Consider the following 12,449-nt stretch of genomic DNA (forward strand, 5'->3'; position numbering starts at 1 on the left):
TTCACCCTGGATTTCTTCCAGAATTCCTCCAGGATTTCTCTGGCAGATTGCTTCGATTATTTATTCCAAGATTCCTACTCAAACTCTTCCGTCTGGGATTCCTCCCAGGAATTTCATGCAAGAATCCTCCCGGAGTTTCTTGTGGGATCCTTCTAGGAAGCTTACAAGAACTTTTTTCAGTATTCCTCCAAAAACTTCTCCGGTATACTTCCGGGAGCTTCTTCCGGGATTCTTTCAGTAACTACTTCTGGGATGGCTTCAAGAATTCGACATTTCTTATAATATGACTTCCTCACCGAGACTTGTAATATATTACTGATATTTTTGGTAGATGCCTTATACTATCTTGGCGTGTACTCAGCTGGTTGAATTCCAAAATTTGTAGCAAATTACAGGACAAAAGGTCCTTGTTATGCTTCGACAGATTACTGACCATATGTGTGATGAATTATACCCAGTTCAGTCATGGTAAAATCAGAGTTAGTTAGTCAAGGTTTTCAGCTTTCAACGCCCCATCACTGATAAATTCCCATGGATGAATTCCTGAAGGAATCTCTGAAAGAATCGCTTGAGCAATTCCTGAAGCAACTGCTGGAACAACTTCTGCAAGAATCAACGGTACAACTTTTGAAGAAATCCCTGCTGAAACTGCTGAATACTAGGAACACTGAAGTCGTCTCTAAAGATATTTCCAAAAGTGTCACTAAAGAAATTTCAGAAAGATTTCAATAAAATCTGAAGAAAATTTTCAATGAATTTCTGAAAGAATTTCTGAAAAAACAGGAATATTTCAAGAATCCAAAGATGAATTTTCTGAAGTAATTCTAGAAGGAAAACCTAAAGAAGCACCTGGATACCCCTATGGGACAATGACACATCTTGCCCATTTTATTGGCGTTTCACCAGGTTTGCTGGAATGTCTGAAAAACTTGTAATTGTAGTAAAAACGACATGTTGCTAATTGACAAATTGAGAGATGAAATTCCTGAAAAACATCGCATTTTGGTGGGATTCGAACCCACGACTCCGCATGCGCTAGACATGCGCTTTAACCAACTAAGCCACAGAACAAGTAATGATTCTGCGGAATCGAAAGCCAAACTGATTTCGAAGCCACTCCGAGAACACTCCAATCCTATTTCACAAACTCATCTCTCTTTCGGCTTAGATGCCAATCCACAACACACTTCCGTTTGTGCCCACTACTGGTGGAATGCCTAACTAAACCTCTTAAACTATTTTTGAAAAATAAAATCCTAATAAAAAACCTAAATATTTTTTATAAATGAATTCTCTGAGGGAATTCAGTAAATTTCTGCAGGTATCTCTTCTACAATGTCTTCCAGCCTTTCCATGAGGATTCTTATAAGAATTTCTGTAGAAACATTTCTGAAGGAATCTTTGGAGGACTTTCTTGAGATGGAGTAATTTCTGGAAAGGATATCTAAAGAAATGTGAAGAAATCTTGGGAATTTCCTTCTACAAGAGAGAATTTCTATAGCAATCCTCTGAGAGAAATTCTTAAGAAAGCTTATCAAAAAAAATTGAGGAGTTCTCAATGTATCCGAAAATTGTTTTCAAAACAAAAAAAATCTATGAGGTTTTTTTAAGAAAGTTGATAAATGCTGTGAAAAATTTCTGGAGAAATCTCTAAATGTGAAATATGTGAAACAATTAGTAGATGAATTTCTGGAACAATCTATGCAAGATTTTTGAAAGGAAATCTTGAAGTATTTTCTAAAGGAATCCATGCAACATTTTTGGCTATCCGTGCAAGACTTTCTTAATTTTTGAAGGACATTCTAAAAAGTAAAGGAATCCCAGGAAAACTTTGCGAAAGAATTTCTTTCTGAAGTTCTTTGGGATTTCCTGGATGATTTTTTAAAGTAGATCCAAAGGATTTCGCTAAGAGGTTTTTTTTAGGAACTCGTGAAAGATTTTTCAAATGAATCCAATAATGGATTTCAGCAAGGGTCCATGAAAGAATAATTGAAAATTCAGTTTTTCTTAAGTAATGAGGAAATTAGTAAAGAAATCCCTGGAAGAAAATCTGGAGGAATTTCTGAAGAAATAATAAGTCGAATTTATAATAATGTGGGCTTCGTGGCCGAGCGGTTAGCGGCGTCAGTCGTTTAGGTGTCTCGTAAGCCTCGGAGTGTAGGTTCGATTCCCGCTCCAGTCGGGGAAAACTTTTCGTCAAACGGAAAATTCTCCACTGAGCCACTGGGTGTTATATATGTTGTCCGTTGTCTAATGTTGTAATGTTCAGTCTGTAGTGGCCGCAAGGTCGAAGACGGTGTAATTGTTTTTTTTATAAAAGTCATGGGAGATTTTTTGAAAGAATCCCTCGACAAATTTGTGAAAAAATCCCTAGGGTAGTTTCTACAGGAATCCTTGCAGAAAATTTCCGAATGAATCTCATATTTTTTAAAAGAGTCCCTGGAGGAATTCCTCAAGAAATCCCAGTAAGATTTTCTGAAAGATCCTTGGAGTAATTTCTAGAATCGTTTGAGTGAATGCTTAATGGATTTTCCAAATGTTTTTCGAAAAAAAAAACTATTAAAATCCCAAAAAGAGGGTAAATTTCTGAAAGATTTTCAAAAAAAAAAAGCTGGAGGAATTTCTGCAGAAACTCATACACAACTTTCTTACACACCTCTTTGTGAAACTTCTGGAGGAATCCCTAGTGGTGAAATCCTTGGAAGAATTTTCAAAATAATCCCAGAACAAATTTTTGAAGGAACTTTTGAACATTTTCCGAAAAAAAAACTCAGTAATAGTTTCACATGCATCGCTGAAAGCTTTATTAAAGTGATCTCTGGAGAATTTTCTGAATAAATGTCCCAAGAAATTATTGAAGGAATCTCTGAAAGAAATATTTGAAAAAATTCCTGAAGAAATTTCTGCTCAAATTCATGAATGTTTTATGAAAAAATTGAGGAATTCCAAAGTAAATCAAGCAAGATGCTTTGAAAGAACTCTTTGTTGAATTTGTAGAATAGGAGGAATTTATAAACAAATCCCTTCAGAAAATTTCTGAATGAATCCATAGAAGATTTTTTAAAGAACCCGTAAGGGAATTTTTGGTGGAATACTCGGACAAATTTCCTAATATTTTTTTAAAGATTTTTTAAAAGAATTTCTGAAGAAATTCTTGGTAGATTTTCTAAATGAATCTCCAACGAAGGAAGTCGACTGAAATTTGATTTGGACACAGATCAAGGTGATGGCGGGCAATCTTCCAGGGTGGAGATCTTGACTAAACGACTGAAAATAAGTAAATAGAACTGCTATTGGTGAAGTACACGAGGAGGATTATGGCATTCAAGAATTATGTCAGATGACATGTAGATGTGATAATTTCTCACGTATTTTGATTGAGTGTTCATTCTAAGCATTTCAAATGACAAATGCTTTGCTTATTCCACATTTGATAAGTAATCTTAGCGAGAGTGTCAAATTGATTCTGTATCTCGAAAAAGAAAATAATAGAAGCCTGTAACGTACAACGCACGTGACCACAAAATAATCGTGGTGGCTTGACAAAGTCCTAAACTGTCGTTGTCACTGTAGCTCCGAAACAGTTTGAAGACGACTCAATTGGCAATCAATTTTTCATGATTGCTGATAATTTGTCCCCTTGAATTAGGAATTTCGCAAAAATCGATATGCCTTATTGTCACATTGATAAAGGCCGCTATTTATGATCCGAGAAATTTATTACGCATTACTTAGTAACAATCCATCCATCACTCATATGAGCCCAATAAATTGTTATCATCTTCAAGGTCAGTTTGGAGTACCCCCATATACCTATGTATATCCGCGTTATCATCAATTGTCTAACTTCTCAAAAAAAAAATAACAACTCACCTATCTTTTTCTGGCTATCGTTCCTAACCAGATCGCCATTTTCCAGCTGTTTGACTGGACTGTATCCACCGTTTTTGGTGATCAGCTTGCCCTCGTTGCACTCGATGCTTTCCTCACCCATGGTTGATGCGTCGTTGTAGTGGCTGTTGCGTGGGCCGTTCCGTTGTCAATCAACCGTCGAATTTGATGAAGCTTCGTCGTCGCCGTCGTCGTTCCTCATAGAATCAATTTCGCGCCACCCCGGTTGATGTTGGTGCGACCGGTGAAGGCCAAAGCCACCCGTAGTCGGCGTCGTCGTCGTCCACGTCGTCCGAAGTCCGTCTCCGTGCCGGCGTCACGCAGTCAACCATAAGTAGTATGCGTGCTTTACTTTCGGCGTTAACAAGTTAGTCACACCCCGGTGGAAGAGGTGTCCTGGGGCCTATCTACTGACGCTGCCTATATGGCAACACATGTGAAGGCTATCGGCTGTTGAGGCTGATGACCGGTGTTATTAGGGTTGTAAATCAATCCGGATCTCTGTCGTTGAGCAGAGTACCACTGAAAAGAAATAAGTCACAAGGTGGAAAGCGTTACACACACGTCAAGGTCTGCCATAGCAAAAGTTTTTCTTGAAATGAGCTATACGTCTCACAAACAGTAGTGGCATTAGTTCATTATTAATTCTCTTTTACTTGACTTGAAAGATTTTAGTTTATAGATGGATGGATGGAATTATCATTATGATCCTATTACTGAAAAGAATTAATAATGAGCTTATGCCAGAACCGAACACTTGGATTAGTGTTCTATCAGCTCAGCACTAATACTTTGCGTCTGATTTTAGAGAGAGGTTGCAGCAATTAACTTTTTATTACAGATTTGTACATTGACTGGCATATCCACTGGCAAAAACCCTGGAGCAGTGGTGCTCAGGCTGGAGGATACCGCGGGCCAAATTTGCAATTCGGGATCGACCTGCGGGCCGCATAAAACATCGATGCACAAAAACAACAAAAAGAACAATTCTAAAGCATATTTATTAAAAATCTGAACCGTTCAATTTAGATTCATAAGTTTGGTTGAGAAAAACGTTTGAGCTTCAAATTGAAATTTAAACAATCAATTTAGAAGTTGCCCCTAGAATTGCCTTGAAGCCACGTCAAGAACTTATCAAGCAGCTTTTACAAGAATTGCATTTGAATCGCTCCAAAAATGTTTGCTGGATTTTCTCCTGAAATTTCTAGTAAATTTGCTTCACAAGGTTTTCGAGAAATTTATTAAAGTTTATTTTAGTTTTTCTACAATTCTCTAGGAACATCTCCAAGAACTCCTTTTAGATTTGCCTTTGGATCTGCCCTGAAGTTACTTCAGGAATTCCTCATTAATCGTTTGCAAGAATTTCTCCTAGAATAGCTTCCGGATTTTTCCGAAAATTTTCCAGGAGTTTCTTAAAGTTTTTAGTAAATTCTTTCCATAAGCCTCTTCTAAAGTTGATGCAATACTACATCATTAAATTTCTTCAAAAATTAGATTTTTAACAATTGTTTCCTGAAGTTTCTTCAACATTATCTTCTAAAGTTGCTGCATAAGTTGCTTAACATTTATTGTTCAAATTTTCCTCAGGCGTTCTAGGCATCTTTTGTGTCTTGATGCAGTTGGTCCTGGAATCTTGTTTGTAGTTACTCCTGAAAATTCTCTTTTTGTTGCTTGAGGAATTTATTCTAAAGTTGTTCAAGAAACTTCTGTTAGAGTGGCACCAAAACATTTTTCTAGGAGATGCTCCTATAATTTCCATGCAGTATCGCCACAACTTTCTCATTGAGTTTCTCCATATATTTCGCTTAGAGCTGCTTAAATTTTTTTTAAAATAATGTTTCCTGGAGTTTCTCCAAAAATATATCCCAAAGTTTCTCCAAAAGGGCACAGCAGACGCTTTATGAATCTCGCCTGAGATTTTTTGCTCAGTGTTGCATTGACTGCGCTTTAAAACTGCAACTAATTTTTAAATAATTCAAGATTACATTTTTAACAAACTTTCATTTGATTCGTACCACTTATAAATAACTATAAGCTGGCCCTGTGACTTAGCTGAAATACCGAAATATTTCAGAGTTGCGATTTCGAATCTTACCAGATCTGATTGTTCTTTTTGTTTATTTATCATTTAATTTGTGTTCAACACTGTGAAATTGATCAGCATTTTTTTTTGTTTGATTTCTTAATGAATTTAAAGAGATATTTCAAATAATCGTTCAAAAATTTCGATTCGTCTTAAAGTACTCCGCGGGCCGCATCTTATGGCTTGGAGGGCCGCAGGATGAGCACCACTGCCCTGGAGCGTTGAATGAAAGATCTTTTTGGGCAGATAATTAGGTAGAGCGAAAGTCTTGTGAATATCCCTTTTTTATAGAATGAGAAAATCTGCTGACTAGATATTCAAGAGGTGATTCCTCGGGTTATGCGGGTTTCGACCCACTAAAAACTCATTCTCTGTATTCCTTACCACAGAGAAACAGGCGTAGCACTTAGAAAAAATTTCATTAAAAAACATCGGTAAGAAAGCGCAACCGCCCAATGCTAATTGTACTGTACTTGGCCGGACCACCACTAGATGGCGGTAGTGAGCAAACGTCAAACAGGAGCAAAAACGATGGCACGAATTTCCAAAACAGAAGAGAACGTGCCTCTGGAGTCGACCTACAACCCAATATTTGAAACAACCGTTAAAAAGGTGTTCGATGGGAAGTGAGCGGAGTGTGACGTCTGTTTCTCTGTGTCCTTACCTTCGCGATACGCCTTATACTCCATTGCACGGTGACGTCATCAAGAAATCGTTCTCTTTCTCTCCTATGGGAAATTAGAAAACAACAGGACCAACACCTGTCAAATTTGACAGGTACTGGTCCTGTTGTTTTCAAACTCTCTGAAAGAGTGAAAGAGATAGAATTTCGCAGTGAGGTGGTTTATAGGGATAACTTCGAAAAGGGAGGGGGGCACACTATCTCTACATAATGGAAGCAGTGGTTCAAAGGCTCTACAGATAAGGCGTACAAGAGTACTCTCTATTGATTAGCGTTCCACCAATTACCATCTTAAGTTGTCCTCTCTCCCCTGGAACCATGGGTCCTGGTGAGTACTTTAGACTACTCATTGGACTCAACCTCTCGGATGGCGAGGGGGGCTAAATCAACTCGCTGCCGGTCGGCCTGTCATTTTCTCTGTAGTTCAAGTATGATTCGGGAGACCGTGGAAGTAACGGAACCGCCAGTAGGGGTGACATTGGGCCTGGGGGGTAACTTTGGGCCAAAAATCAAGAAATTTATTTCACTCAAAATACAAGCATTTGTTAAAGTGATTACCAAAAAGTGGGTAGTATATGGTAAATATAACTTGCGTTGACCGCTTTAGAAAAAAGTCACATTTTGTTGATTTTCCATTAAGAAAACGTGATGTGAATATCATGGTTAAGCGTACTGTACAAAATCGTTGTTTTAAATTCCCCAGTAGAAAACAGCTGAAACCGGACATGTAATGAATTGCTGTTTTCTAGGTATATTAAGCAGTTGTTTTGAAAAGTAATATGAGTTTTCTTGGTTTTGTATGCTATTTTGCATGAAAAACTTTTTTATTCTAGCTGTAGTACAAATAATTCATTTTGGGGGTGACTTTGGGCCATATTAAAGCAAGGCAGTCAGTACGAGAACCTTACAAATGTGAATTAAAACACGTATTCACATTATTTTATGCAGAATACGGTCTTTGTTTTAGAAATTATTGTAAATTCATGCAAAATTAAAATGCACGCATGTCAGTTTCTAGGCAGATGACAAAGAATAATATTTTCGTCTTTTGAGAGTGCTAGTTGGAGTTATATTTAAGGGATTGCGGATGTATTGTAATGAATCATTGATCATTCACAATGAATATGGTCAAACTTTCACGTTTGTTTGTCTGTGATGTTATTTTAAAGTGACTAGACACTGGTAGGTTGTGCGCAAGCATTTTAATATTCACTAGTTTTGATTTACAAGAGATATTTTCTCACATTGAACTATTCTGTATAAATTTTAGTGTTTGGCCCAATGTCACCCCCTAGAAGGGGTGAAATTGGACCAATTTCAATTTGGCTATATTATTGTCAAAATTAAAATTGAAGCATTTATACTTAAACCAACCATAAACAGTATAAAAATGAACGTGTCTACCGAACTCAACATTGATTTTGAGCTAAAATATTGTTGTAATTGGTGCTGAACCCGATGTAATCGAAAATACAGTCGTATATACGACTTTTTCTACACAGAAAAAAATATTCATGTAAAATTCAGCGAGAAATCATGCACATAAAGGGAATGCTAGAGTTAGTGCATATTTACATGAGATATCATGTAAAATTACGTTATGATCGTGTAAATTTCGGCTAATAGTCGCGTAACCGGTTGGAGTCCATGATGTTTTACGCGATGGTTGGCGCAAATTTACACGATGGTGATGTAATTTTACATTACATCTCATGTAAAAGTGCACTAACTCTAGCATTCCCCTTATGTGCATGATTTCTCGCTGAATTTTAATTACATATTTTTTTCTGTGTATAATTTTAGCTTCTCATGGGGAATTAGGGTATAATAAGTATTTTATAAAATGTGCCAAATATAAACAAAACTGATAGTCCGTCTCAAAGTACCAATATGTATATATTAAAGATGTTACATTTATCATGCCATCAGTTCCCCACCATCATGAATAATCAGGGCGAATTGGGGTAAAATGGACAGCTGTTTGTACCCTCCCGTGATTCTAAAGCTAATCGATAAACCCTAGATTGAGTTTAAATAAGGGCGAAAGTAACATGAGAGAGTTCTCTTCATCGACTCTCTCTTCTTCAAATTATAGTGACAAGATGCAAGTATGGTTGCACTTTTTGGTCATAAATCGCTAGGTTGCGATACAATCTAGCGTCTAAGTGTAAAGAAGGTCGGTTCAATTTGCATCTTGTCACTTTAATTTGCAGAAGAGAGAGTCGATGAAGAGAACTCTCTCATGTTACTTTCGCCCTTATTTAAACTCAATCTAGAACCGTATTTGTATGTATCAAAAATGACTTCATGTTGCAACCATGATGTAGAGTGATGTTACAATACAATACGAAAAATGTTATCATCCAGGAGTTTTTGGGGCATGAAGGGTAAAATAAGGAAAAGACCATTCATATACGAGTATGATTACTGTTAGCTGCCAATTGCACCAAAAACTAATTTTAGCGTTCCTTGGCAGTATCCGTTTCTTATAAATACGTTTTAAATCTCCTTTTTCTATAAAAATTGGGCAAAATGGGGCAAATTGGACAACTCCCGAAGATGATTCTGGTGATAATAGATTTAGCACTTTTTGTTTATGCCAAAAAAATCAACTTCAAATCAGTAACATTAAAAATCCATTCATGATTAGATAAAAGTGTGAATATCCATCAGTTGTGGGGACATAGGGGGCAAAATAAGCATTTGAAAGGATCTTTAATGTATTTTTACGATTGCTATGAATCCTTAATTATACATGCATATATTTTCAACGATCTACAGTCGTGCTTGTTGTTTGAAAGTACATTTTGACTCTTTTCTTGTATGAAAAAAGGGCAAAATGGGGCAAAATGGACCACTTCCCGTGCCGTGCGGTGAATGAATTTAGCACCAATCGACGTCAGAAATGGTCAACTTCACGTACCGAAACCAGCGGCGTTAAAAGATCCGTTTTTTGGGTCGATTTTTCCCACTGTGCATTCCTTTGGTTGTCGAGGTGGTTATAGGTTCTAATTCATGACGGCGGTTTAGGTTCCCAGATGCCTTCCAAAACTCCAGAATGTATGCTACTCAACTGGAATGCGGCTTCGAATACTATGGAATATGGGTATCTTTCGAAGGGGTTTGATGAGTAGAACTCAAAAATAAATATCCGACGCCATTTTGGAAACCAAAATAATGATAATAATCGACTAGAACGATTTCTTCAGGGATTACTGCTGAAATTCGTTTTAAAGATTCCTGCAGGAAATTTTGCGGTGGTTTTTCAGGTATTCATGCCAATATTCTTGCTGTGGTCTCATCAAAAAATTTCTCGTTATTTATTACATTCCTCATGGGATTTTTCCTATAATTTCACACGTGATTTTTTCAATTATTCTTTAAGGGAGTCTAGCCGAAATTTCTTCCGTGGTTTCTTTGAAGATCCCATGGAGATTCGGAACGAGATTTCTTTTGTGACTTTCAGAGATTTCCACAGGAGAATTTCCTCCAGCGCGAATTTCAGCTAATGAGAGTGGGATAACAAGAGAAACATAGAGAAACAGAGAGAAATATGCTTCTTGGTTCACCTAGATATTAGCGTGAGACACAAAAATACATTTTACTCCCGTACACTTTTTGGATTCCATTTTTGCCCCATATCAACTGTGCAAAATTTCAGCTCGATCGAAGAAACTATGTTTTAGCGCCAGCCGTTTTAAGTTTTCATTTTTTATGGGGAAAATCACTATTTCAAAAAAAAATCAGCACAGGTTGCCCCTTAAACCCTATAAATAAATCGATGAATGCTTTCTGTTGGAAACGAGGAACAAACCCTCCGAGGACCGCAAATCGATCTAAGGCATGTGGAAAAAGTTATAGACTGGAAACCGAATGGTATGCCAACGCTGTTTAACATGTAAGGAATAACAATAAATAATAAAATTTCATCATTTTATCGATCGGGTAGGCTTAAGAACTTTTTCCACGAACGTCGCATCGCTTTACGGTCTTCGGAGGTCTGATTCATCGTGAAGTTTTCTACAGAAATTGATAATCGACTTATTTTTAGGGATTTTTCTTTGAAGAAGTAAATTTTTCCCATAGTATGACAAATTAAAGGCGGGCGCAAAAATATAGTTATTCCGATCGATCTGAAATTTTGCACAGTTGATATGGGACCAAAATGGAACTCAAAAAGCATACAGGAGCTGGAGTTTTTTTTTTTTTTTTCATTTGTCCCGTGTTCCAGGCTACTAGATATCTCTAGTAAATGATGATGTCATCTGACAGTCATTTTCTTATTCTTCTTGGGTAGTTATCCTCTATTTCACTAAATATAGATGTATTGTACATACACGGATCAGAATTGACGACAGTATAAAAGTTGTGCTATAACAAAGCTTGAAAAAAATATCGGATATTGAGGATCCACATTGAAGATTTTTTTTTTGAATTTCATCATATACCACAGACCATTTTTTTCATGAAATTGTGTTTATTTTATTAGAACTTGACTGTTGATAACACATTTTTGTGAAGATCACAATTGTGAGACATCTTGGGCGTCAACGGGTTAACTGCATATTTAAAAAATATTCATGAACAACCATAAGACAATCATAGATACATAAATAATGTTATACGCTATAGGTATTAATCACCCATTTGAAGTGAGTTTTAAAAGTGCACAATATTCAGCTATTTTTAAAGGGGAAAAACAGTCGAATGACACAAAAAAGTATTCCCAAGTATGTCCTTAACTTCTGCTGAACCTAAATTAAAAACTTTATCAAAAATCGTAAACATAGTCCGACTCTTAAGAGAGACATTGTTGCCAGCCATATACATAAAAATTCCACTTATATATTCAAAATAAACTTCAGTCATTTGCATAAATTTACGTTTCGGAACTCCTTGCGAATTTTCGTTTGCCCAATATATCTAATGAGATAGTTTTCACAGAATTGCCTAAAAGTTTTAGAATAATTTCCTGAACAAAGCGTAAATTCTTGGCGCAATTTGCTGACTAAAGGTCTGGCATAATATATTGGAGGTTTGCCGAACAAACTGCCTATAATGTCGTGAATCGCAAGTCAGTCCCATATGTAAATAGTAGGCATTGAGAAAATGGACTCTGAAGTTTTCAAATTCGATTTCTATGTGAAGTTTCAAAAAATCGTCATAAATTGAATACTTCTGCAATCATCATGAAACTTTCACAAATTGTTTCAAACGCGAAGACGTAACTGCAAAAAATATAAAACTGGCTAAAACAGTGTTCGATTTTGTACTGCATGGTACACAAGTTCGTAATGGGACTGACTTGCGATTACTATTCATTATGGGACAATCTGACTTGGTGTTGTTTTTCGATTTTACTGAACACACTATATATTTTTATTCACACAGCTGAAAGATCATCCGAAGAGATATCGAAAACTGCCAAATTTGGTCACACAATTTTTTTCATAACTTTAGACTGCGTACACCAAAACAGCTGATTTTTGGACCAGTAATGCTACATTATATGTAGCATATACCATAAAATTTTCATCAAAATCGATTAAGTATTGGTTGTTGATAAAACCATTGACCTACCCTTTTAAAATTTTGTACAAAGGCGCTCCATAGTAAATTTTCGAAAATTAAAGGTCAGTAAAGCACAATTTTGATTAGGGAACGTCCATAAATTACGTCACGCAAAAATTGGTCAGTGTCGACCCCCCCCCCCCCCCCCTCCCTCCTATGTCACAATTTTTGTATGGAACCTCTGAAAGTTTTGTATGGGTCGTCACACTTTGCTGAACCCCC

General features: G+C 36.6%; 1 protein-coding gene across 1 annotated transcript in view; it reads right to left on the reverse strand.

Annotated features, from left to right (window-relative positions):
• Window positions 1-12,449, reverse strand: part of LOC109430200 (monocarboxylate transporter 12) — a gene marked incomplete at its 5' end in the record, with an annotated part of 40,536 nt that overhangs the window by 11,090 nt on the left and 16,997 nt on the right. The window contains 1 exon segment of the mRNA XM_029880307.2: window positions 3,874-4,413. Coding sequence (XP_029736167.2) covers window positions 3,874-3,994 — 121 coding nt within the window.

Source organism: Aedes albopictus, chromosome 1 (genome assembly GCF_035046485.1).
Source record: "Aedes albopictus strain Foshan chromosome 1, AalbF5, whole genome shotgun sequence".
NCBI lineage: Eukaryota > Metazoa > Arthropoda > Insecta > Diptera > Culicidae > Aedes > Aedes albopictus.